This window comes from Lactuca serriola, chromosome 8 (genome assembly GCF_051521515.1).
Source record: "Lactuca serriola cultivar US96UC23 chromosome 8, Lser_US96UC23_V15, whole genome shotgun sequence".
Classification (NCBI taxonomy): Eukaryota; Viridiplantae; Streptophyta; class Magnoliopsida; order Asterales; family Asteraceae; genus Lactuca; species Lactuca serriola.
In genome coordinates, this window is record NC_136415.1 from 281,893,615 (window position 1) to 281,919,294 (window position 25,680).

The 25,680-nt window shown below is 34.4% G+C and overlaps 1 protein-coding gene across 1 annotated transcript; it reads right to left on the reverse strand.

Moving 5' to 3' along the window:
* Nucleotides 1-20,703: 20,703 nt before the first annotated feature.
* LOC145066381 (delta(12)-fatty-acid desaturase FAD2-like) lies at nt 20,704-22,215 on the reverse strand. Its single transcript, XM_079013612.1, has one exon. It carries the CDS (start codon nt 22,092-22,094, stop codon nt 20,940-20,942), a length of 1,155 nt encoding a protein of 384 aa, XP_078869738.1. The 5' UTR covers nt 22,095-22,215; the 3' UTR covers nt 20,704-20,939.
* Between the last annotated feature and the right edge of the window lie 3,465 nt (nt 22,216-25,680).

The window sequence follows — 25,680 nt, forward strand, 5'->3', positions numbered from 1 at the left end:
GAAAGATGTGTCTTGAACGAGCACCATCTTCTTTGAACCTTACATCGGTACCTGCCTATGGTTGACCTGAGGATACAAGTTATTTTGAAAGCGAGTATCAGCTTTAAAGCTGGTGAGATCATAAGTATTTTAGTGTCTTAATTTGTATGTAAGTATTTGTATGTATATGAACTGTAAGTATTGAAAATGTATATGAACTGTAAGTATGAAAATGTATATGAACTGTAAGTATGAAAATGTTTTGTATGATCCTAGGAAGCCCTATGTTTCCTACTTACTGTATCCTTCTACCAAGGCATCTAGTGTCTGTGTGTGTATCTCTTGTAAGAGTGTGTATTTTCCCAAATCTGACTATCATTAACCAAAAATATAGTTTCTACATTACCGTGCATCGTGTGAATATTCACGAAGTGAATGTAATGGGAAAATGCAATAGTACTATGGTGTAGTGTGGAACTACAACCATACTAATTACCTTAAGTCTAGGGTAATCTCGTAAGTACTGTAGTATTTGTAATAAGTGACTACCTCTGTACTCCTATTGCCTTATTTGAGGGATAAGGCCTAATGTGATGGCTAGATCCCAGGCTAAACGCTCCCCTGTCAAAGGGATTTTGGGACCTTTACACGACGCCTGCCTGTATGCAAGTCGTGAACATCCACATTACTATGATCATGTATACCCGATATAACTACCACAATGCGTTGTGATTCATCGGTATAGTTAGATCCTGAACTTATTCTATGCTATAGCACCTAGTGATGTCTGTCCTATCAAAGTATATGTAACCGCACTCATGTAAACGTATCTATGTAAACGTACTCATGTAAGCGTAATCATGTAAAACATATCTATGTAATAGTATAGTAATGTACTGTAATGTTCTGCGTGTGCTAGCTGTAACGTGTGTTCTCTCTCTATCTAGCATGTATAGTAATGTACTGTGTGTACTAGCTGTAATGTATGTTCTCTCTATCTAGCAAATATTGACTCATGAATGAACTGACTCATTGTATGATATCGCGTTCTAGTAATAGTCCAAGTATCTTCCTAAACTACCCATAAGGTAGCTTACTAGTAATGTAACTGGTACGTATGGACATGGATGTATACCCTTGCTACCCAAGGCTATTGAATGAACTGGAAGAACCTTTATGACTATATATGTACACATAATATATAACTAATATTTAAACGACCTTCGGACGGGTACCCGATATCCTATCAGACCACATCCAAATCGAGGAAAAGGAAACAAGGTGGATAGCCTTCCTAAGTCTTTTAAACATTACTTATATAACTATACATATAGAGGCATGCAATTGATAATATAGAAGCATAAAATAAGTTTTGTAAAACCGTTTGAATAGGATTACTATCTAAGAAAAGATCGACTTGATGTCAATCTGTAAAACAGGTTGGAAGTATTTATCTAACAAAACAGTTTTAATTACAAAGAAACATTTGTTTGAAACACAATTGTAAATGCGTTTGAAATGAAACATACAGTGTATAATGAACAATTAAATCAGGAGTTTTAAACATATAAAACGTATGTGAAAATCCTTTAAATAACAACTGTTTGGTAAAACAACTAATGTGTAGCAAATCATTTATATGCTGCTTATTAATCACATGTGATTGATATAATAACTAGCATGATTCTACTTGTATCCCCCCCCCCCCATAAAACATTTAAAAACATTTAAATCATTGATTAAGGGGTATGAACTCACCTGTTGTGGGTGATATGGATGAACTAAAGAGGTAGGACTGCTAGGTGTCAAGTGAAGTCTTGAACAGACTCTATGATCCTAGTTAACATATAATTTCACATATGTGTAACAAATTAGTCTATAAACAACTAATAAACAAGTCAAGACACCCTAGGACATGCTAAACACCTTTATCAAGTGTTATTAGCCTCTAGGATTGCATCTAAGTGTTTGTAAGGGAAGCTATTGTGTGTAGGGCTCAAGGAGAACTCCATAAGGGAGTTCACGACCATAATGACACTACCAAATGAATTTACAGTCGTAAACTCATGAGTTTACGGCCGTGAACTCATACCTATGTGTCCATTTGATGTTTGATGCTCTTTAAGGCCCTAATAAGCATTTCTACTTAATGGCTTGGTCTATGGAAGAGTTTAGGGCATAATATAACTCCTTTTAGGAGTTTACGGCCCTGGGACCATATCCCTTGGAGATTACGGCCGTAATCTCCCTTGGGAGGATGATTATGGTGTTTTCAAGTCCCTAAATTAACTAGGAACTAAACTAGGCTTTTGTACCAATGTTGCACAAAACCCTAGTGCATCCACTCTCCTGATATCTCCTTAAGTGTAAATCCTGGGACCATATCCCTTGGAGATTACGGCCGTAATTGGAATAACAGTGTTGCACAAAACCCTAGTGCATCCACTCTCCTAATATCTCCTTAAGTGTAAATCCTGAAAAATTGCCAAACTTGTACCCGAAGTCTGGAATTTCACTGTAACTGTTCTACTTCTATTGGCTTGATATGGTTTGTTCAGAATGGAAATTTAGGGTTGTCACATGTATGTATTGATTTATGTATGTGTCTATATTCTAGAAAATAGTATGTATTGATCCTCTAAACTATACCTATTATAGTTTACTAGTATGTTTGTTTGAACTGTAAATGATTTGGAGAAAAGACTCTATTTCTCAACATATGCAACTGAGTTAGGTATGTTCCTTGAAAATGGGTTTTAATATTCATGCATATATTTAGCAAGTATAACTATGATTTAACCGATAGTCCGACTAGTTATCTTACCCTATGCCCACAACCAAACAAGGAACATGAATTATGGTATTTAGCAATAGTCCCAAGTCCGTTAACGCATACTTATACATAAATATGTACACGAATACGATTTTGATATAAACATAAATCTAAAAATAGTTTAAAAGAATTTTTAAAGTGATTTTAACAACATTTAAGCCTAATAAATCCTTTTGTTTGTTTGTTTCCACATATGAATGATTAACACAATTATATGGTGTTCTACTTGTATTCCCCCTAAAAGCATTTAAAATGGTAAATTGTAGGGGTATGAACTCACCTTAAGTGAGTGATTCGATTGAATGTTTGAAATAGGATGTGTGATTCCACTAGTTAGCTCCCGGGACAAAACCACGTCCTAAATAGCAATTCATGCGATATATTGGTGATGTGCACAAAAGTACCCATTAATTTTAATATTTATAACCTAACAAACTTAGACTATCTATGCACTTATAGGCAGTGTACCTAGTCAGATTACAGTATAGCTTAGGTAAGTCGGGTGTCGATCACAGGGAACGGTGGATTAATTTATTATATTTGATTATAGGTTACAGGTTACACGAAAATAATAAAATGGTTTAATAAATCAATTAACAACTCTCGATAAACTAACAGGAAAGCAAATCTCTTCAGGTACTTTGGTTTAGATAAATTACACCTTAAAACATAGACAATTGCATACACAAATTCATTTATTCAATGTTCACCGATTCCTAAAATGATTAGATTCGCGTTCACTATAACTAATCCTTTAGCAAACAAGTCAATTCAAACAGTGATCAGTTGATTAAACTAACATGCTTCCTAGTGTTTAGTTCGTATCAAGCAAGACTTGTAAATATAGTTAATCAATGTAGACATTTAATCAACCTCTTGTTGATGGTCATCAAACAATGCTCACACATTAACTTACTTATTCTCAAATTAATCCTAGTTTCACATTCGTTATTTCTAGTCTTATAATCTCGATGGTCATCAAAAATCATAAGAGACAAGCAAACCAAGCAGATGTTCAAGCAACTCAATTCACTTAACAACTAACAGAAAATAATCATTAACACATGAGGATCTTTTAACAAGCTTGGCAAGATAAATTAAACACAAATAAACTATTTAATATAGCAATTAGTCTAATAATCAAAGCTTCATTCAATCATAAACACAAAGTAAAAGGTTTTTACACCTAAATCAGAAACTAAATACAGAAAAGTACCACCATAGAATGCTAAACATGGTCACGTCAGCAAACCATATGATAATCAACATGTATCCGCTCTCCAATCCTTCCGATTTCCGCTTCCGTTAGCTTAACGGCCTTCCGGCCGCCTTCTAGACCCTCAAAACGGCTTAACAGAAGTTAATTATCGACTAAATTAGGTTAGAAGTCGAATCCCCCTCTCTGGTTAGCTATAAATCGACATTTATAATCTTTATGACCGACCTAAGTACGCTGGGCGTACTTAGAATTACGCAGCGCGTACTCAAGATAATCACGCGATCAAGTATAACTGTTGCAAGCAGGTACGCGGGGCGTAACCTTAAGGTACGCGGGGCGTAACCGCTACCTCAGCACCATTTTGTTTCTTTTAGCTTCTAAACCCGATTTCCACTTCAGTCTTTTCTTTTATGCTTTATCGGCAACGAATAGCTGCAAAACATAATTCAAAGCATTATGAGTACTTTTTAGTTCTAAAATAGAATAAATAAGGCCAAAATATTAAGATAAAGTGCATAAAAATATATATAAAAATACACATATCAAAATACCCCACACTTAGCCTTTGCTTGCCCCCAAGCAAATTTACTTTTATTTTACCAATATCGCACTAAACAATCCATTTAAAACTCAGCCATTATGCCAAAACCTCAACGCGTACATTTGTGTCTACTATTTTCCTAAAGTACCCCCCCATATTTTAAATACTCACAATCTTCATAAACACTCGCCCACTTTTTCCGAACAATGCTCATTTTATGCAACCCTCCGAATCCATCCGCAGAAAACCTCCTAACCTCAAGGTATTTTTAGTTGAGCAACCTAAGCATACATATTCTAGAAAATTACAACTTTCCGATACCACTATGGAGCTTTATTTGAATTCTTCATTTCTTTAGCATTTTGATCTTTGATTTCTTTGAATTCAACACCTTATTTGAATTGATTTCTGGTATCTTCAACTTTTTGAATTTCTTCAGAATTTTGATCTTTTGATCTTTACTTTATTTGCTCCAAAATTCAACTTTTTTCGTAATTCTCTTTTCTCTTTCTTCTTCTTTTTTTTTTTTTTTTTTCACATGTAACTCACTTTTTTCACTCAAACCCTACATGCTTAAGCAGAGGCGCTCAACCTCAACCTTTATTGGTTAATGATAATAATTTTCCTGGATACATTTCAGGTTTAGGCTGCTAAACCTATTGCATTCCTCAAACCAAGCGGGGTTGTGTTTTTGTTCCATGATTTCACTAAAATAAGGGAGGCCACAAATGCACTATAACGTATATTGGCTCAACTAAACATTTGAGTTCTTATCGGATCATTTCATACAATATTAGCAGAATTTAAATTATCACTAGATTTTTTTTTTAAACTATTATTTCAAGTTTTAAAATTTTTAAATTTCCTAAATTCTAGCAATTTCATTTTTTTTTTTTTTCTTAATTTTAATTTACTTTTACCGATCCCCTACCCCACACTTATTTCATACAATGCCCTCATTGTATGCTAAAACGAATTAAGAACATAAAAAGGGAGAAAAAGGAACAGACTCCCCTGGGTAGTTGTGGCGAGATCGAATGGGGCTGCTACAAGTTGCTTCAAATTTTGCCGAAAGACTGAAAACTGGAACTGCTGCCTCTGAATTTGCCGAAAAATAAAATCAAGACCGCCATCTTCAAAAATGTGGTGCAAAATATTGCAAATAAATGCAAAGTATAGTAACCATGACGTGGGAAAGTGTCGACCACGTCGTCTCGTCAAGAATGACATCCTCTACTCGCGATGAAAAATCCCCCATAACATAGGAAAGTGTCAACCATGTCGTGGCAGCCGGGACGATACTTCTTCCTCGCGTCGAAATAAAACTCTATAGTATGGGAATTGCTCATCCATATCATAAGAGTCAAAACATCGTAATAATGCCAATCTTCAAAACGATCGCTCATGAAATAAATATGCACCCCACACTTATGACAAATCGTGAGTCTCGACTATAATCTTCAACTCTCATACCGCTCTCTCTAGCAACAGTCGGGCCTAGCTGCTGAACTTACTGCCAGCTTCCTAAGGGCGAAAATTCTGCAGAAATCTAAACAACCAAAGAGCATCAACATGGAAAACAAACTAAATCAAACTAAATCAAAGTTTAATTACATACCAAATACTAAAAACTAAACTAAATTAAAAATAACAAAAAACAAATAAAACAAAATAAAAAGGATCACTCGTCATCTCCATCATCATGTGGCTGTGTCCCAGAAGTACCGGCCCCATCAAATCGTGACTGGAATGGTGGTGGAAAGGGAACCGAATACTGAAACCCCTGATGGGCAAAGAATGCATTCAACGCATTCCCATACCACCGCTGTTGCATGTCCACATGTGCAACATACTCGCTAAGACGATCAATGCCCTGAGCCAGATAGCGCATATCAATCTCCCGCTCAGGTCCCTGCTGCGCTCCTCGAGGAGCAGGTCGACGCCGCTGGACCCGTCTCGGCTGTGGCTCGGCAGCACCCTCCTCATCTGCCTCATCATCTGCTCGAACTCTCAAAGCACCATCACCACCCCGCTCTAATACGCGCATCGACTCCAATAGCTGAAGACTCATCGGCCTCATGTCGTGAAACACCATCGATCTCGTGATCTCACGTGTCATCAACTGGTATGATCGAGCTAACCGTGTGATAAAATGCCCTCCGCATATCGGGCTGTCTCCCCGAAGTCCCCTGGCCCTCCGTCCCAAGTATGCAGCTAAAGCAACTGGAAGGTTCAGGTGCCTCCCTGGAGTAACTAGTGCCCATAGGAAATACAGGTCTGACGAAGGCACTCTCTCACTATTCTTGTGATGCGTGAGAGACATAGAAATCAACCGGTGCAACATTCGGTATGTAGTGGACCGAATCATCCCCCCTCGAGCTGTAGATGGTGTATACACTCCTCCTGTAATCTCGGCCCAAAATGTGTTCTCATTATAGTCCGCTGGCCGTTCCGTGAGACAATCAGCAAGGAATGTCGGGAAGTGGACACTCCTCGTCTCGTCGGCTGTGTAAATACCCACCCGAGTCGCGAGCTCTATCACGCTGCATTCCCGGCTCACTCCTCCCAGTCTGAAAGCAAAGGCTGTCCTGTCATCGAGTGGCTTCCTAGGATCATAGGAAACTGTAGCGTAGAACTCCAACAAAAACTCCCGATACACAGGCTCCTGGATCCTGAACAAACGTGCCCATCCCTGACACACAAACAATTCCACACCACTCGCGTCCGAGTGTGTAAATTGCAAAAACTCCTGGATCAATGCAGCAAGTCCAGTCCTGGTAGCCAACTCCCAATCAAATGAGGGTGCAATGTCAATCTCTTTTGTGAGAAGCAAGCTCAAGTTGGTGACATAACGCGCCCTGGTAGCATCGTTCAGCGTTTGCGGAAATTGTAAAAAGCGATGATCGGTCACATCCTCGGGAGGATTGGTTCTTTGCGCCCTTCGATCCATAATCTGCACACATTAACACAAAACACAAAACCAAACCAAATATCACAGCATTAATAGATTTTTAAACCAAAAAAATGGAGCTGGATAAGGGCAGTACGCTGGGCGTACGTCCAGCGTACGCTGGGCGTACGTCCAGATGCACGAATCTGTGTTGGTTCCTTTTTGCTTGTTCCCTAATCATATTCAAACTTAAAAATCAACACAGCAGGGGCAACAGAATTTTAAAATGTCGTGGTCCACAGGCTGTAAGATAGAATCGGGACCATCTTTAGAATTCCATTCCCATAATCTCGTAACTATTTAAAATTAACAACCACTTAATCAGGGAAACTGCATAAAGTAGTCAAAGAACTCGAAATCAGCCAAGAACTCGAAGTCAGCAGGTTATGCATGGCGTCGTCCCTAAGGTCAAATCGATGGTTGTGGGACGAAATTAAGCTCGAGGGTTTAATGTATTAAACGAAATCGGTCCATTCAAGCCCTATTCAACACATACATTTGCAAAATGGGCCCTAATTCGAAAAATATATAAACCCTAGATTTCAAGCAAAAGCTAAATGCAGCTTATTCCTTTGAATTAAACACAAATCCAAGCTATTGAGTATCCTAAATACTTACTTGTGTGGTGGATTTAACAAGAAACGAGAGAGAATCGAAAATGTTGAGGAGAGCTCGGCCGTCACAGTGTATGCGCGAGAGTAGAAGAGGAAAAAGAATAAAGAAGAAGTCAAAGGGTCAAAAGATATACCTGGTCGCCGTGTTACGCGGGGCGTAACTCAAGAGTACGCGGGGCGTACCTCAACCCCCTGAAATGTTCATTCGCGATTCGGGGCTCATTACGCATGGCGTAATATAACTTACGCGGGGCGTAGTTTTGAAAATTTCCTTTTTCTTTAATTTAACTTCCTTTTCTTTTTAATTATTTAATCTAGGGGACTTAAAACTTATTTATTTTTTTTCTTTTTAATTTCTTAAGCTAATGATGACTTCACGATGAGTGATAAAAAAAACGGAGATGTCATAATCACTTATCTTTGTCAAGATCAAACAACAATGGTTGATCAAAAACCTTTGCATGCAAGAATTGGTTTGCGAAAACACCCACTTTCGGGACCCGTTAGAATATTTTCTTTGTTTTCCTTGCACCTTTAACTAGAAGCGGAACAAGAAGTGACCTAACTAGTCAAGAACAGCAAGAGCTCGGTCTTCCACTTAACCACCACAATACGCCTTGCTATACTACGCCTCATGGATTGAGTTGGACAAATCAACAAAGTAGTAGGCTAAGCAGATCAAGAATTCCCTAATCGCTTTCATTCTCGAAACCCATGCAGAAAGTAAAGTCAAGCAATGTGTACAATCCCAAATTCCTGCAAAATAAAAACAAGAACCTTCCCGACAAGTGAAATGATATCATCGAAAATCAAACTAAAAATAAAAACTAAAAATAAAAACTAACTAAAAACAAATAACGAATAATCAAATAAAATAAATTAATGACAAGCCGCTCCCCGGCAACGGCGCCAAAAACTTGATGTGCACAAAAGTACCCATTAATTTTAATATTTATAACCTAACAAACTTAGACTATCTATGCACTTATAGGCAGTGTACCTAGTCAGATTACAGTATAGCTTAGGTAAGTCGGGTGTCGATCACAGGGAACGGTGGATTAATTTATTATATTTGATTATAGGTTACAGGTTACACGAAAATAATAAAATGGTTTAATAAATCAATTAACAACTCTCGATAAACTAACAGGAAAGCAAATCTCTTCAGGTACTTTGGTTTAGATAAATTACACCTTAAAACATAGACAATTGCATACACAAATTCATTTATTCAATGTTCACCGATTCCTAAAATGATTAGATTCGCGTTCACTATAACTAATCCTTTAGCAAACAAGTCAATTCAAACAGTGATCAGTTGATTAAACTAACATGCTTCCTAGTGTTTAGTTCGTATCAAGCAAGACTTGTAAATATAGTTAATCAATGTAGACATTTAATCAACCTCTTGTTGATGGTCATCAAACAATGCTCACACATTAACTTACTTATTCTCAAATTAATCCTAGTTTCACATTCGTTATTTCTAGTCTTATAATCTCGATGGTCATCAAAAATCATAAGAGACAAGCAAACCAAGCAGATGTTCAAGCAACTCAATTCACTTAACAACTAACAGAAAATAATCATTAACACATGAGGATCTTTTAACAAGCTTGGCAAGATAAATTAAACACAAATAAACTATTTAATATAGCAATTAGTCTAATAATCAAAGCTTCATTCAATCATAAACACAAAGTAAAAGGTTTTTACACCTAAATCAGAAACTAAATACAGAAAAGTACCACCATAGAATGCTAAACATGGTCACGTCAGCAAACCATATGATAATCAACATGTATCCGCTCTCCAATCCTTCCGATTTCCGCTTCCGTTAGCTTAACGGCCTTCCGGCCGCCTTCTAGACCCTCAAAACGGCTTAACAGAAGCTAATTATCGACTAAATTAGGTTAGAAGTCGAATCCCCCTCTCTGGTTAGCTATAAATCGACATTTATAATCTTTATGACCGACCTAAGTACGCTGGGCGTACTTAGAATTACGCAGCGCGTACTCAAGATAATCACGCGATCAAGTATATCTGTTGCAAGCAGGTACGCGGGGCGTAACCTTAAGGTACACGGGGCGTAACCGCTACCTCAGCACCATTTTGTTTCTTTTAGCTTCTAAACCCGATTTCCGCTTCAGTCTTTTCTTTTATGCTTTATCGGCAACGAATAGCTGCAAAACATAATTCAAAGCATTATGAGTACTTTTTAGTTCTAAAATAGAATAAATAAGGCCAAAATATTAAGATAAAGTGCATAAAAATATATATAAAAATACACATATCAATTGGCATGAATTTAGTGAATATAACCACAAAGGTTTTAAGGAAACAACCTAGGATGTAAGAAATACTTGCAAAAGAAGTGATAGAAGCGAAATCGAGTGACTACTTGGAGTTCACGGGTGTTTACGGCTGCAAACGGTTCACGGCCACTTCAAGATTCAAGTGTTTTCAGCTGTAAACTCAAGTGTGTGTTCTTGGTGAAACCAAGGAGATTTAAGGGTTTACGACTATAAACCCAGAAATGAAGAGTGATGGATCTATGAAAAGAAGAATACTAGATGTTCTTATGAAGATCCGAAGGTGCATCAAATGATCCTCGGATGATAGTTGAGAGACAACTAGGGGTTTTTGGTTGAAGATCTTGAAAGAAAATGCTTGAGTTTACGGCTAGAAGTGTAGAAGTGAGGATTATTTCAGTCAAACACACACACACACACACACACACACACACATATATATATATATATATATATATATATATATATATATATATATATATATATATATATATATATATATATATGGTAGAGTTTGCGATCCGAAGGAGTTTACAACCCAAAGTGAGTTCACAGCCGAGAACGAGGTTCTTAGTTGCGAGACGATTATTGTTCCTGCGAGATTCCTTGAATTTTTGAGTGACTAAATTTCATATTTCCACAACCCTCTTAACTAAGTGTTTAACATGTAAAGGTTATTAGTGTAACCTTAAGATTACATCAAAGCACAAGTTTGACTTTTATTGGATAAGTTTGACTTTAGTTGGCCAAGTTTGACTTTTACAAGATTGAAATTACGGGTTGTCACAACGAAGGATCTGAGGAACAAGAGGGTCGAGTTAGTGAAGGTGTAATGGCAGCACCGCAAGGGCTCAGAATGGACTTAGGAGCCAGAAGACGAGATGAGGGAGTACTACCCAGAGCTATTCCCAAATGTACCAGATTTTGAGAATGAAGTCTAAAATAAGTGCGGGAGATTTGTAACGCCCGGATCATGGTATGTATTTTAAATCAAATTAGTCATTTTTGCAAAGGGACTTGACGAGTTGGAGGCCCCGAACTCGTCGAGTAGGAATGGATTTTTGGACGCACGACTTGAAGTCTACTCGACGAGTTAAGAGCCTCAACTCGACAAGTAGGGCTGCCAAAGTGAATCCCTAATTTTCAGGGTTTGTACCCTATTTAAACACCTTAACCTCCAAAGGGCGGTCTCATTTGTAGCCTCCATCACTCTGAATGCTAGCCACGAAACCCTAATCCACCTTTGAGTGTTCTTGAGCCATTTTGTGTGTTCTTGGTGATTTTGAAGCTTGAAAAGGAAGGAGAAGCTTGAGGATTCAAGAGGAAGTCAGTAAATCAGGAAGTTGAGCTACATTTATGACTCATTTGAGGTATAAAGTGTACACCTTGGCTTTCCTTTACATAGATCTTCATTTAGGGCTGTATTTTTGTTACTTTTGGGCCATATTGAAGTCATTTTCGAGATTTGAGTGTTTCATGAGGTTTTAACTTCAGATCTAGGCACTCATGAGCTTATGAGGCTTAAAGTTGCCAGCTTTATTAAGCATTGGTCCTTCCCCATCCAATAAACCTCTTATATAGCTTAGTTTCGGTGTTTCTAGCTTCATGTCACCATGCATGAACGTAAAGTTAGCAACTTTACATGGTAACTTAGTCCTAGGGGATCAGATCTATGGTTTGGAAGCATTGAACTCGACTGGAAACGACTGATTGAGTTTAGCCTATCGGGGACTCAACGGGTTATTCATGCAACTCGGCGAGTTGGGTCGTGGTCGCCCAATCTTTTCTATTACTGGGTAAACTCGTTGAGTCTATGAGATGACTTAGCGAGTTGGCCATGATTTTGGGTTTAGAAGATTGAAGAACTCGACAAGTTCAAGGAGGAACTCGGCGAGTTGAGAGGGAAACGTCCCAACTCTGTTATGAGGAGGAACTCGACGAGTTCATGAAAGAACTCGACGAGTTGGATCGAGATTTCCATAGTTTTATGCATCATGGAACTCGATGAGTTGTTGGACCAACTTAGCGAGTTGAGTCAACCAGGATGTTGACTTTGACCAGGATGTTGACTTTGACTTTGACCATTGACTAGAGTTGACCCTTAAAGGGGTTATGAGTATGAGAGGGTAATTAAAGGAGATTTTTATGTGTAGGAGTTTGAGAGGAGTTGATCCGAGAGTCGGGGACTGTTCAACTACTACACGACATTTTAGGTGAGTTACCTTCCAGTAGAAGTTGGTAGAAGGCACCAATGCTAGCCCACTAGTAAGAGTTATAGTAGAGATGATTGTCTTTGTGATAATTATCTAGTATGTCACTATCTGTTATGCTGTATGTGCTAGTATGCTATGATATTATGTGATAGTGGTAGGAGGGGTAGGATAGACCACAATACCGATCGATAGGGTCGAAGGGTATGTCAGCACCTGGATAAGCTAGGCAGTATATGACTTATGTGTTTATGAGCTAGAGTGTTATATGGTAGAAGTAGGGTTGAAATAGTCCAAGTGTCGTTCGAAAGAACCGAAGGGGTAGGCCAACACCCTGATATGATAGGCGAGGTGCCGGTCAAAAGGACAAAAGGGGTAGGCCAGCACCCTAACATGCTAGGCAAGTTACTGGTTGCAAGAGACCGAATGGGTAGCCCAACACCCTGATATGCTAGGCAGTGTCCGATTGAAAGAAACCGAAGAGGTTGTCCAGTACCCGGATATGTTAGACAATATGATTATTGTATGGTATGTGGTATGATGGGGGAACTCACTAGGTTTTATGCTTACAGTTTCAGTTTTTGTTTTAGGTCCTTCTTCATCGAAGGGAAAGGAGCCGACACGATAGCAGCACATCGCACACACGATTTTCTGCACTCTGACGTTCTTGGGATTTTGTACTCTGACGTTACTATATTATGACATGTTTTGAGACATATGACTTATGGGTTTTTTTTGTCGATATGAGATAACTTCATGATGTTTTCAATAATCCGTTTTATGAACTATTAAATTAAAAATGAAATTTTTGGTCTTAAATTTAGGATATTATAGATATACTAGGATATGATCATAACATCAGTACATGTTGTGTTCTATATTAACATGTTTAATCCATGAATAATATTATTATTCTAAAAGTTCATAGTCGGTTATAGTTGTGGAAGCATTTATGAAATAAGACTAATAAGAATTGGATTGGTTGACTTTCACTAGATGAAGGTAGGCAATGGGTTGTAACCATGTTTCATAGGTACTTTTCAGAGAACTGGTATTGAATTGACCCACATCAAGATCATCTAATGGATCGTTATCATGAATAATACTTGATTAAAGGTACTATCTTTTTATCCTTAACACCGGAGATACATAGTGGGACTTAAATGTAGGGAGTGTTGTGCTTAGATATGGTCAAACGCTGGTTATTAACCGGGATGTTATAAAACCTATTTTCAGGTATGGTATGAACTATGCAAGATGCTTATGTTGTGAAGATGGGATGTGTTCCTCTTATATGTTGATAGTTAGAAATCTAATGCGCCTTACCAAGAACACCAAATGAGATTGATCGCGATCCATATCTCATGTTCAACATGATTTCTATGACAAAGGGATAAATGATAAACTTACCTTCTACACCAATTATGGCTTGGAGCTTTTTGGGAATTAGGCATTAATAGAATGGCACAAAGTCATATGTTTTTGGGGGCAGTGAAATGTTGCTAGACGTTCACCACTATCTATATTAGTCTAATATGAGTCTTGCGCAAGTGGGAGATTGAAGTATCTTGTATGCTCAAGAATAATATTAAAGTGATATTGCTAATTAACATATGATACTAATGGGTCACACTAACAACAACTTGATATAATTGATTATTTATTAGAAATTGGTTTCAATAAATATTCAATAAACTCTTATAATTAATTGGAAATTATTTATTTTAGGAAATAATAATTTTCATTAGCAAGTAACATTATATAATTCATATGGTATGAATTAATAAGTCATGTACAACATTTTGGACTGGATAAATTCTTTTGCCTTTTACCAAAAAGTTAAAGTTTTTATTTTATAAACTTATTTATAAGATATAAAAGTTTTGTCTTATTCCTTTTATTATTTTTGAAAATAAGAGTCAAAATGAATAGCATGAGTTTTTCAATTCTTTAATTGAAAGAAATCAACCTAGTAAAGCATGTGGGGCATGCTCATGACGTAGGGACATGGTTTGATCAACAATCTTAAGACCTTGTGGTTAAGAACCTTGCTTTATGCTTTAGGACTCGAGGCTTGCATTTCTCTTGCCTTTTATGAGTGAAAAATGAAATTTGCATGGTGATATGCATTCTCTCTCTTTTTTGGTTCATCTTATGAAGATTACTTGCTTCTTATGCTCTCTTTGTGTTCTTATTTTGATAAGAACTTAAAGCTTAAGAGTCTTAAGAGTTTTATACAAAATAACTAGCATTCTACATCAAGTTGAGTCATTATTGGTGTCTTTTAAGTTCATCATTCTTCATCAACTTCCAAGCTTCCCAAGAGGACCCAAAGAACTACAAAGGTTATAATTTATCCATCTTCTTCTTTGGTTGATGTTTAATCTTTCTATAACTTGCAATATGATCATTAGTGGGTTTAACCTTTTTATGTTATTCAAAAATGATCATGTCTTTTGTTGCTAAATATTATGTTTTTGAAACTAGCTTTTGAATAAAAACCTAGCAGTTTTATAAGGTCCAAACCCTCGAAATTGGGTTTAATATTCAATTGAGTACGCCCTGCGTACCCTTATGTATGCCCGACGTACTCAAAGGACAATCGCGCCACTTTCATGCAGTACGCCCAACGTATAGGCCAAAACCCATTTCCCTCCTAACTTCCAATGGTCATAACTTATGTGTCCAACTCCGTTTTCAGTGTTCTTAATATGCTCAGAAAGGTAACGAAAATGCCTAGAATCCAATCTAATCTCCTTTGACTTAAAACTTACGGAACTAGAATCCTTAATTCATGAAGAAGTCTGAAGCATCACTTTTACCATTATACCATTTGACTCCAAAATACAAACCGAGAGCTTGGATCACAAAACGTATATAATCCACAACCAATTAGGTCTAAAAACCAAGCTCTTTGAAGTCCAAAACCTTAACTTGATGCATTTAATGCCCATAGTTTCCGAAATAGGAAACTTCTCAAAACAGGATGTTACAAGATTGCAAGGAATGTACATTCTAGATGGTTTTATTAAGTACATGGAGCATCATATCCTTGGTTTTAAAAAGCGCATTTGATCCATTGTTGATACAATGAGAGGGTCTATGGGAAACATACATGTGGGGTGTGGGGAGCTGCGACCCACACATGGTTTCATCGAGTAATATGGGATTCCTTGATGTTACAGATGGAGCAACTATTTATGATTTTCGTAGATTCCAACTGATGCAAATTGTTTGATTGAGGTAAGGTTAACCTTAGTTGATGCTCCTTCTCTTTACGTGTTCTTAATTAAATAAATTATTATCTTCCTTGTTCAAATTATATTCTTTCTTATGGGTTAATTTGGTGTAGGCATTTCACATGTGAAATGAAAGTAAGATGGTATAATAAAGGTACCAATTAAAAATGGTGTAATAAACTAAGAAATATATTGTTAGTTATTTCATTTAACGTTATAAATTTATAGTTAAAAATTAAAATGAAATTCTCTGATATGTATGAGTTTGTGTGTATGTGCAATGTATGTGTGTGTATTGTGTGCTATGTGCGTACCATCCTACATGGGGATGAAATGGAGAATAAAATGGCTCTAAAGCATGTAGGATTTTAGCTGAACTAATAAATGAAAGTATGCTATTTTTTTTTTTTTAATTTATCTATTTAGGGCTAAATGTAAGAAGTAGTGATGTATTTATTTTTCTTTGTTTATTATACCATCCTATTTTAATTTATCACACTTTACTAATAATCATTAAAAGATATATATATATATATATATATATATATATATATATATATACTAATAAATGAAAGTATGCTATTTTTTTTAATTTATCTATTTAGGGCTAAATGTAAGAAGCCCTAAATATAAGAAGTAGTGATGTATTTATTTTTCTTTGTTTATTATACCATCCTATTTTAATTTGTCACACTTTCCTAATAATCATTAAAATATATATATATATATATATATATATATATATATATATATATATATATATATATATATATATATATATATATATATAATAGATTGGTACACGACTAACTACACCTAAAGTGAATGACTAATAATCATTAAAAAATATATAATAGCATCCTACTTTAGTTTATCACAACGTACTTTGATAGCCTAATGCAAGAAGTAAAAAATAGCCAAAACCATAGTAACAAAACTATTTGTAGGAAATAGCATCATACTTTGCTCTTTTGTACAAGCCACATAAAGCTAGTGGCAAAACACAGAAACATAAAAATAAAACAACAACAAACAAATGAAATTACAAGTTAAGAAACGGGCATTGAGCCCAATTTGCCCAGGCTAACTCCTTTCTTTTACCCCTGTTTTTTACCCAAAGAAAGCTCATAGATTTGACAATATCTATGACTTTAACAGGTGGCAACCGGTTGTTATTAAAAACTCTATCGTTTCTTGCTTTCCAAATAGACCATAGCATACAGTAACAAATGGTCATAAAAATTCTCCTTCTTTTGGAACACGATCCCCACTTGGCAGCAAATTCTAGAATTTGATTCACCTTATGAAAGCTTCCAGCTTGCACCCTGCACGATCTTAATATCCCTTCTGTGACCATCGTTGCATAAGAGCATGCCACAACAGTATGTTCTGGACATTTTTCTATCTCCTCACACATCTAACAAGTCAATGATTCCACATATACCCCTCTTTTTTACAGTTCATTTACGGTTGGAATTCTGCCCGCTTGCGCTCTCTAGATGAAGCATGATACTTTCAGTGGTATTTCTTTAAGCCATTGAAAATCAGAATCAATGGTAGGGGATCTATAGTCCCATTTATTCCTCAGGGCACACACTCAATATGAACCATCCGGAGTTAACCCACCTAATTCTTGCATTTTGGATAGAAAAACATCATTTTAGTTTAAACAGTTATATTGGGGAGTCTATAGATAATTAGGTATTTATGTGGTTCTTACTTTTTGTTGTTCAAATGAAGTATATATGCAAATAAAACCTCCAATATTAATTTCGAAAATACGATAATATATCCAAAGTCCAAACGACCAAATTTTGCTCAACTATCATCAAATATAATTAGAAAAAGCAATTATTGTCATCGCTTTCTAGTTTTATATTTATTTTATAATGTTATTATCCAAGAAATTTAGACCAAAAAATCATTTTATTAGAAGTCTTTTTGGAACTGTGTGAGTTATCCCACAGAAGAAGATTTGAAAAATAGTAATAAATGTTAAAATATATTATTCTTAAAAGAATTGTACAAAATAACGTATAATTTAGTTAAGTGCCTCACATGTTTTGAAAAATATATTTTTTTTAGTGAATTGCCATGAAGAATTATCCCACAACAGAAGTTTAATTTGAAAAATATAAATAAACTAAGTTATAGCCATGTGGAAATCATGATTACAAAAATAATTAATTTTTTAGAAAACTCATAATTATTAATGAGTTATTTTCAAAAGTTTATTAATTAAACATGATTTTGTGAGATTTTCAATATATAAATACAATTAATTGTCAGCAATTATTACCGAAACCTATTCAAGATGAATCTAAATTTCTTCTAAAAACTAGGAATCAAATAAATAATTTTTTTAGAACGGCAGGCATGAATTAAAATTAAAACTTTAGCCAGGAGCTAGGAGGTACAAATAGTCACAAGTAAACAGAAAATCAGAAAAAAACAGACAAAGAAAAGAAATAAGAATTGGAAAAGGAGCTAAGAGAAATTAGACTATATCCTGCCGTAGCACTCCAAAATTGGGTCACAACACCACTCGAGCCACCTAAGCTTCCTTCGCTTCCGATTCCTCGCGTTGATCCAAAGATACGATAATGATTGTACCTCGAAAGGCAAAGTCGATTTTGAGCCAATGGTTTGGTTTGAGCGGTGAGATTTGTTGTTCCTGTATCTCCAAATTACCCATAAAAAATACCAACATTATAGCCTCATGAATCTTTTCCAGTCTATTATGCACCCCTAAAGATTCTTTACATTTTAGCAGCTCCATACAATTACTTGGATAATTCCCCAATAACCGCCACCAGCTACAAACCTGCGCCCATGCCTCTTTTGAAATCGGGCAGCCCACAAAGATGTGGTCAACCGATTATGTGGCTTCATGACACATTTGGCATAAATCTGAAGAACTGATACCAATCTTATATAAATTCTCCATGCATGGCAGCCTATTATGACTGGTTCTCCAGGCTAAAATGTTTACCTTACCCGGGACAAGTGGGTTCCAATTCCAAACAGCATCACTACGGGGCAGGGTCCGGTTATCTATATACTTTCGTACTGAGGACACAGTATAAACACCCGAGTGATCAAGTGACCATGACCATTTGTATGAACCATCAGGATTTAATGACCCGAGTGATCAAATAAATAATAGTCTAACTTTTTATCAATATCAATACTTTTTAAAAAATAAAAAATAATGAGAAAACATCTAGTGTTATTTTTATAGAGCTTTTGAAAAGAAAATGTATATTATGAATAAATGATAAGTGGTACTAATAATTATTCTTTTATTTGTATGAGAAGATTTGTATAGGAATATATTAACATAATTTATCTCCTAAAATATAATTAGAAAATAACTTAGAATTTAGTTAATTACCTCCCGTCGTGATAAATTTTGAATGGTTTACTATAAAATGTGAATTAAAATTTACTATTAATATGAAAATTGTTCTAAACCAACAACTCATTTTTATTTTTAAACCAAAACAGCCACCTCTTCTATACCAAAACTGTTCAACGTAATAAAATGAAATTATTAAAACCAATCCCTTTCGCCGCAACTTTGCAGTTTTGTTTTATTCTTGGTGCTTATATGATTATTAATTTGTTTTAATCCATCTTCAAAAGTGTAAATTTTGTTTTATTATGCGTAACTTTATGATATAACAAAGAATTAATTAAAGCATCTTGTTGTTTTAGGCTGTATTACTCTTAAAATTAAATGTAAGAAATAACATCATGCTTTTATTTATTTAAGTTTTGGTGACGATTTTTCTTTTAAGAAAAAACCATGAACTTAAAATTTTTCTTATAGTTCAAATTTGAGCTAGAGAAGTGTTATAAATTGACCGACTAATCCACCCAAATTGAATAAGGTTTTGTTTAAGCAGTTAATATCAATCGGTTTCGGTTTAAACCAATGTCTATATATGTGGTTTGGTTTTAATTGCTTTTTCTACCATTTGGTTTAATTGAATACACCAATTAAGGATATACCGTGTTTAATTTTTAATTTTTGTTATTAAGCAAAAAACAATTTTAGTAAAACTACTATTTAATCGACTAATGTATTGTGTGTTATTTGTATATGTAGATTAATTACTATATCTTTGTTTTTTCATTAGTTTAATTTGATAATCATGTAATACACATGTATTAACCTATTAAAACTGTATATAAAGAATTTAAACACAATTAAAAAGCATGCTGAGTTCTATTATGCAGTTAAAGCTAAAATAAAATTAATTAACAATATATTATAATTGTATTATCAGTAAAAAAGTTAAAAAAAAATATCATTAAGCGTATTAGTTAAAAAGTAAGTTAAATAGTTGTGATGGTTTTAGAATGTGGTTAAAGATAATGTTTTATTTTGAACTATATTAAAAAAATAAATAAATAAATAACATCTCTAAAAGACACAATTTTAAATTTAGTTTTAAAGATAACACCTATCTTTAAAAAGATATAAATTTAGATTTAGATTTAAAGCTAGCTAACACCTTTCCAAAGCCTTTTACAAAAAAGAAAAAATAAAATAAAAAGAAAGAAGAAAGAAGAAAGAAAGAAAGAAAAGGCGTAGAAAAAGAAAAAGAAAAACTTATCACATTCATTGATGTCATAAATGTGATAAGTCACTAGCACATTTTTTTTAACAGCCACTAGCACATTCATTAATGTGTTTAATTAAATGAAGCAGAAACCCACAGCTCAATATTATTGGGATCAACAATGATACATGAATGTTTGTGATCAATTCTTCTGTTTTAAAAACGATAAAGAGCATAATTCTGAAATAGATCGAGTTAAGAGATATATACAAAACAAGGTTATGGGCAAGTTGAGTTTGGAGGAACAAATAATTGATTTTCTTGAATAATGATTAACTCATACTATAGGAAACTAGGCACTAAAGTGTGAACTTTATTTTAGATGCATTGAAAACCAACACAAACCTCTAATTATTAAGCAACAGGCTTCAACTTCTTCTATTGGACATACAAATTAATTGCAACAATCCATCATTAAAACTTATTGTCAAACCAGAATACACCCTTGGCCTCTTCATTATCATCTGATTCAACATATACGCATTCTTTTGCTTCTCTATACAAGGCTTTCAGAACAGGCGTTTCATCAAACTTGTAATAATCTTTCAATATAGGCTTGATTGCTTTTGTGGCCTCCATCGCATGATAATGAGGTATTTTCGGGAATAAATGATGGATGACATGAGTATTAGCGATGTTGTGGCCTAACCTATTCATGATCCCATAGTCTCTATCAACTGTCGCAAGGGCTCCCCTCAACCAATCCCATTCTGTTGAATCATAGTGGGGCAATGAAGGGTGCGTATGTTGCAAGTATGTAACAGTAACTAGTGAACTATTGAGAATGAACAGTGGAACAACATAAATACAAAAGACCCACGTGAGTCCTTTGTTCATTGCTAGAAGGTAGAGTAGGTAAGTGACAACAAGGATCCCAACATCAGAAACAAAGATTTGTGCACGTTCATTTTTCGAGTAAATAGGGCTGTTTGGGTCATAGTGGCATGCAAACCTATCATATTTCTTGCCAGCATAATTAAACATCAGATACAAAGCCAAGCCTAGGGCGTGGTTGAACAAAAGATGGAGGATTCGGCCAAGTGGGTTGTTTAGGTAGAGAAGAAATGAAGGGAGATTGGATTTTAGTTTGGGGACGAAGACTTCATCATTTTCAAGTGAACTAGTGTTGGAGTGATGGCGACGATGACTGTATTTCCAAGAGAAGTAAGGGACAAGGAGAGAAGAATGTAGGAGAAAGCCAACAGTGTCATCAAGCCATTGGTAGTTACTGAAGGCATGGTGGCCACATTCGTGGGCTATGACCCAAACACCACCTACGATAGTCGCTTGTAAGATCCAGTAAATAGGCCATGCAATGTAGGAGAGGTTTTGCGGGAGGATGTGGATGTAATTGGAGGCTATATAGTAGAAGATGAAGGAAATAGTTAGGTCGAAAATAAGGTAAGAGAAAGAGTAGAGGATTGACCGATTAAAACAGTGAGGTGGGATTGCTTTTTTGAGATCTCCAATGGTGAATGGAGGTTTTTTGTAGGGGACTCGTCGGAGGGGTTCCTCATTGAATTTTTTACTTCCTTTTTGGAGTTTTGGCATTTGACCTCCTGCACCCATTCTTCAGTGGCCTGTATTAAGAGAAATGACCCAGTTAAGCAATGTGAACTTCAGGATGCTATACTTGTTAGTAGTGAGTACGTGGACGGATGAACTCGTTAAATTGGAAAAAGAGTAGCATGAAGGCCAACATGTGGTTCATATATAGGTAATTAAAGGCATTTGTCATGTCGCTAAAATAAGCCATGTGTATATCTCCCTATCTAATTAATGTATATTTTATTCTTATTTTGCCATGTGTCATCATATTATATTTCTTAATTAATACATGACATTTGTAAGCCTATTAATTCTCCATTTCAAATTCCAAATTTTAAATTTCTTACTCTAAATATATTAAATTAATAACATTAGAATAAAAATAAAAATAAACTTAATACACATTATAAAGTGATATAATTTCATATATTTATTTAAATCAATGATTAAAATTTATATAACGAAAAAAATCTCTTAATTAATAATTTATTTAAAATAATTGATTAATAATTTTTAGTTCTTATTTTAAAAGTTTAATTAATTATATAACCGTGATTCCTACGGATTATAAACTAGTTGTGTAATTAAAGACATTTGTCAAGTAGGAGATACCATGTGGATCGGTGATTATTTAAAAAAAAATATATCTCTGCAATTTGTTCATTAATAAGTAATGATTTGTGACTTGGGTTGTAATTCTTCACTTAAAATTTTGATTCATCAAATTATATATATATATATATATATATATATATATATATATATATATATATATATACTAGCCGTTTACCCGCGCCAAGCGACGTGTGAGAATAGTTTTTTCAGAAATTAGTTTTTAGAGATTATTAGTTCTTTTGCACAAATAATTGGATGTTTTACGTTGTTAACAATGTACAAATGTTCAAAACATGTGTGGTTACTAATATGTGACAAAGAAGATGAGCGAAAAAGGGGGAAACAAAAAAGACAAATCATAGAAAAAATAGGGAAAATAATCAAAACTTAGGATTTGTTGATTGGAGATCAAAAAGATTAACGTACCTGTTTTCTTAGGGTTCAAAATCTCCCAATTGTAACAACACTTCGCCAGGATGGCAGAGATACATACAATATGTAGGGGAGTTAAATAGTGAGAAATCGTGAATGCAAGTTGAATACCAATGGGGGAGAAGGTAGAAAAGATGGACATTGGTGTCGTTTGGTAGTAGCTGCTGGAGAAACATTGATTCCAGATTAACCGATGGAGTTAAAGAGAATAGAAGGAGGCGGTGGTGAATGGTGGTGAGATAAAGTGCGATAGTGGTTGAGGTGGTAATTAGAATTGGGTGAAGATGGTGGATAACGGTTGAAATAGGTGGCTAGAATCGATTAGGGTTTCACAAATAAAGGATGATGGGAAACTTTAGTATTTTATAAACTCGATCGGCTGAAATATAGGGAAGGCATGAATTATTCAACTTAGGGATTACAGGGGACTTGGTCAAAATCCCGGTAGATAAGCTGATAATCATTCTTCCATTCTTATCTTGACTTTTTCTATACGTTGACCGATTCAATAGCAATCCTGGGTCAAATCTTATCTTAAATTTTATAAATTCAAAATATGGATTATGACTTTTTCAAATGTTGACCAAATTAAGATTTAGGATTATATGATGCATAAAATGAGTGTATATAATGCATTAAGGCTTGTACCTCTTAAATTTTAGCCTTTGACCAAATATGTATATTAAGGTATACTATATATATATATATATATATATATATATATATATATATATATATATATATATATATATATATATATATATATATATATATATATATAAGCAATATCAAATAAGAAAAAAAATCGGCGAGAAGATAAAAAAAATTTATATATTTTATTTTTACGAAACAAACAAAATGAATTATTAGAGTCTTCAAAAGTAACATATTTCATAAAAAAAATTTCAAAAAAAAAACCTTTAAAATTAATTTTTAAGTAATCATGAAAAAAATTAACTTTTATAACAATTTTAGTTAATATCAACAAAATCATCGTAGAAATAAATCATTGAGATGTTTTTTTTTTTGGAATTTTTTTTGTGAATCATGTATTTTTTATACATTTAGTGATTCATTTATTTTGTTCATCAAAAAAATATACCGAAAAAAATACTTATTACCTTCCTACCAATCATATATATATATATATATATATATATATATATATATATATATATATATATATATATATATATATATAAATTCTAAACATTTGATAAATTTAATTTTACAAGAAAAATTAGAAAAATATTGAATTATTAGAATTAAAGTGTTTTTTTAATTTAAACAAATAATTTAGACAAATAAACAAAGAAAACTAATGAGACTTTAAATTTAGAAAGTTAGAAATTGAATGTAAAGTCAATTATTGTAATTGATAGATGTATGTTCAAATGAGAATATTTACTAAATTGAGAACAAATTTATTTAACCCGCGCTTCATTTAAGTTCTAATAATTAAACAGACCTATGTGAGGGTAATTATCAAATATTTGGATTGATTATGAGTTCAGCTCTTCCCGATGATCGATTGCATACTCGTGCTCGTTGCCAATTCTAAATCCCTAAACCTCAAACTTAAGCTTCATCTCATCGTTCGTTGAAAGATACTTCATCCTTAGAGCTAATTCGTTTTTAGGGATTCGGGAAGCTCAATTACGATACACATAAATCTCAGCAAGTATATATTTTGCTTTGAGGGTGGTGCCATGATTTTGAAGAAGTTACATGAGACATTTCAACAAGAATTTGGTGTGCTACCCCTAATATAGCCAGGTTCGAATATTTTCACCTATTGTCATCATTGTAAACACAAACGAATGTTGGCATTTACATCTCAAAGCTATCACAGGATATCACCACTTTAGTTATCAAATTTGGTTTTTCAATCTTTTATGTTATCTTAAAAAAAGCAACAACTGGGATTATGCACTCCAGGTGTTCGACATATTGCCACAACTATTACTAGTGTTTTTGGTTATCACACTTGATTGCTATTTTAATATTCACACCAAGTTCTATAACAAGCCTTTGAGAAACTTATCTTTCACAGCTTCAATAATTGATAGTGTCATACCAGAAAATATATTATCTACACATAATACATCAGAATAGATTTGTGAACTTTTCGGCTAGTAAAGTTGATATTTGTAGAGTTTATCAATGTTGTAGGTGGTCACTCTTATCTCTATAATTACACACACACAATCACAATAGCTAGTAAAGTTGATATTTGTATAGATTTTTTATGAACACCAAGTGTTCGATGAAATGCCTCAATGAAAAAGTAGCATTTTATGTGAAAATCCTTAACTTTGAACCTTCATTCAGCCAAGCATTAAGGCCCTTAGGTTAAACTGAATTTCATATCTTAATAGCCTAATAAGTAAGCAACAATCATATAAAAAGTGATAAACTTAAGGCTTAACCATTAAGTCCTTAATAGAACACCAAAAGTGATTTAAAAGCTATTATGATCAATTTTCCCAAATTTGTCCTCCAACTTCTAAAATTCGTGCAGATCAATAAGAACATCTAAAAATCATGAGACTTAGTTTTC